Source organism: Apteryx rowi, unplaced genomic scaffold, assembly GCF_003343035.1.
Source record: "Apteryx rowi isolate R43461 unplaced genomic scaffold, aptRow1 scaffold_1902, whole genome shotgun sequence".
In the NCBI taxonomy this organism is placed as follows: domain Eukaryota; kingdom Metazoa; phylum Chordata; class Aves; order Apterygiformes; family Apterygidae; genus Apteryx; species Apteryx rowi.
Window position 1 is genome coordinate 3,254 of NW_020448200.1, and position 3,034 is coordinate 6,287.

The 3,034-nt window shown below is 71.7% G+C and overlaps 1 protein-coding gene across 1 annotated transcript in view; it reads left to right on the plus strand.

Moving 5' to 3' along the window:
* The first annotated feature begins 8 nt into the window (after window positions 1–8).
* LOC112964469 overlaps window positions 9–3,034 on the plus strand; it is a 6,406-nt gene continuing 3,380 nt past the window's right edge. Inside the window, exons 1-2 of the mRNA XM_026062627.1 lie at window positions 9–125; window positions 1,301–3,032. Of these exons, the coding sequence (XP_025918412.1) occupies window positions 9–125; window positions 1,301–3,032 (1,849 nt within the window). The remainder of the gene's footprint in view (window positions 126–1,300; window positions 3,033–3,034) is intronic.

Below are 3,034 nucleotides of genomic sequence, written 5' to 3' on the forward strand. Positions count from 1 at the left end.
GGCAGCAAATGCGCCGCTCGGGGAACAAGGAGGAGAACAAGCGCATCCTCATGGACCTCGACGTGGTGCTCAAGAGCCACGACTGCCCCTACATCGTCCAGTGCTTCGGCACCTTCATCACCAACGTGAGTGCTCCCGCGCCGCCGCCGCTGCCGGATCCGGCCCCCGCTGCCGGCATCCAGCCCTGGATCCGGCCCCGGCCCCGCTGCCGGCACCCGGCCCTGCCCCACAGCGGCATCCGGCCCCTCAATGCGCCTGGCCCCACTGCCGGGATCCAGCCCTCGTCCCCGGATCCGGCCCCACTGCTGGGATCCAGCCCTCGTCCCCGGATCCGGCCCCGGCCCCACTGCTGGCACCCGGCCCTGCCCCACAGCGGCATCCGGCCCCTCAATGTGCCTGGCCCCGCTGCCGGGATCCAGCCCTTGTCCCCGGATCCGGCCCCACTGCCAGGATCCAGCCCTTGTCCCCGGATCCGGCCCCATTGCCGGGATCCAGCCCTCGTCCCCGGATCCGGCCCCATTGCCGGGATCCAGCCCTCGTCCCCGGATCCGGCCCCATTGCCGGGATCCAGCCCTCGTCCCCGGATCCGGCCCCACTGCCGGGATCCAGCCCTCGTCCCTGAATCTGGCCCCGGCCCCACTGCTGGCACCCAGCCCTGCCCCACAGCGGCATCCGGCCCCTCAATGTTCCTGGCTCTGCTGCTGGGATCCAGCCCCAGCCCTCGGATCCAGCCCCTGTGCCTGGGTCCGGCCCCCCGATGTCCCCAGCCCCGCTGCCGGGATCCAGCCCTCGTCCCCAGATCCAGCCCCGCTGCCGGGATCCAGCCCTTGTCCCCGAATCCGGCCCCGGCCCCGCTGCCGGGATCCGGCCCTCGTCCCCAGATCTGGCCCTCGTCCCCAGATCCAGCCCCGGCCCCGCTGCCAGGATCCAGCCCTCGTCCCCGGATCCGGCCCCGGCCCTGCTGCTGGGATCCAGCCCTCGTCCCTGGATCCGGCCCCACTGCTGGGATCCAGCCCTCGTCCCCGAATCTGGCCCCGGCCCTGCTGCCAGGATCTGGCCCCTGTGCCTGGATCCGGCCCCTCGCTGCTCCCGAGACTGCTGCAGGGATCCAGCCCCACCGCCAGGATCTGGCCTCTGGGTGCCCCTGGCTCCAGCCCTGGCTTCCCCTCCCGGGTCCCGGCGGTGCCTGGATCTACCCCCCAGCACCGCATCCGTCCCCATCCCCGTTCCCCCCACTTCCCTGGCACCGCATCCCCCCCCGGCGCCGGATGCGGCCCGGGGCTGAAGCCGGCTCGCGCAGACCGACGTCTTCATCGCCATGGAGCTGATGGGCACCTGCGCCGAGAAGCTCAAGAAGCGGATCCAGGGCCCCATCCCCGAGCGCATCCTGGGCAAGATGACGGTGGCGGTGAGCGGGATCCCGCGGCCGGGGGGTGGGGGGTGGTGCCAGGGGATCCCAGGATCCATCCCTGCGGCACCGGGGGCTCTCCAGAGGCGGCTGCGGGCTCCTGGGATCCATCTGTGCAAGGCCAGGGGCTCTCTGGAGCCGGCCAGGGGCTCCCAGGATCCATCTGTGCAGCGCTGGGGGCTCTTGGGATCCATCCGTGTGGTGCTGGGGGCTCTCTGGAGCCAGCCGGGGGCTCCCAGGATCTGTCCGTGTGAGGCCAGGGGTTCCCTGGAGCTGGACGGAGGCCGCCAGGATCGGTCTGTGCAGGGCTGGGGGTTCTCTGGAGCCAACTGGGGGCTCCCGGGATCTGTCTGCATGAGGCTGGGAGCTCTCTGGAGCCGGCTGCAGCCCCTGGGATCTGGCCGTGCGAGGCTGGGTGCTCCCAGGATCCATCGGTGCAGGGCCAGGGGTTCTCCGGAGCTGGTTAGGGGCTCCCAGGATCCATCAGATTGGGGCCGGGGGCTCTCAAGCCGATTGGGAGCTTCTGGGATCCATCCGGAGGGGACTGGGGGCTCCCGGGATCCCTCCACCTGGGTCTGGGGCTCTCCGGAGCTGGCTGGGGCTCCCAGGATCCGTTGGTGTGGCACCGGGGGCTTCTCGGAGCTGATCAGGGGCTCCCGGAATCCATCAGCACAGTACTGGGGGCTCTCCGGAGCCAGCCGGGGGCTCCCGGGATCCATCAGCATGGTGCTGGGGGCTCTCTGGAGGTGGTCAGGGGCTCCTGGGATCTGTTGGTGTGGCACTAGGGTCTCCCGGGATCCATCGGCATGGCACCGGGGGCTCTCCAGAGCTGGTCAGGGGCTCCCGGGATCCATTTGTGTGGGACCGGGGTCTCCTGGGCTCCATCGGCATGATGCCGGGGGCTCTCCAGAGCTGACCGGGGGCTCCCGGGATCTCTCCGCACGGTGCCGGGGGCTCCTGGGATCTGTGGGTGCAGGGCTGGGGGCTCTCAGGATCCCTCCACATGGGGCCAGGGACTCCCGGGTTCCCTCCGCATGGTGCCAGGGGCTCTCCAGAGGTGGGTGGGAGCTCCTGGGATCCCTCTGCACGGTGCCAGGGGCTCTCCAGAGCCGGGTGGGAGCTCCCGGGCTCCCTCCGCATGGTGCCAGGGGCTCTCCGGAGGTGGGTGGGAGCCCCCGGGATCCCTCTGCGTGGTGCCAGGGGCTCTCCAGAGCCAGGTGGGAGCTCCCAGGATCCCTCTGCACGGTGCCRGGGGCTCTCCGGAGCCGGGTGGGAGCTCCCAGGATCCCTCTGCACGGTGCCAGGGGCTCTCCGGAGGTGGGTGGGAGCCCCCGGGATCCCTCTGCGTGGTGCCAGGGGCTCTCCGGAGCCAGGTGGGAGCTCCCGGGCTCCCTCCGCGCAGTGCCAGGGGCTCTCCGGAGCTGGATGGGAGCTCCCGGGATCCCTCTGTGCGGTGCCAGGGGCTCTCTGGAGCTGGGTGGGAGCTCCTGGGATCCCTCTGCGTGGCACCAGGGGCTCTCCGGAGGTGGCCGGGATCTCTCCGGAGGTGGGTGGGAGCTCCCGGGATCCCTCTGCGTGGTGCCAGGGGCTCTCCGGAGGTGGGTGGGAGCTCCTGGGATCCCTCTG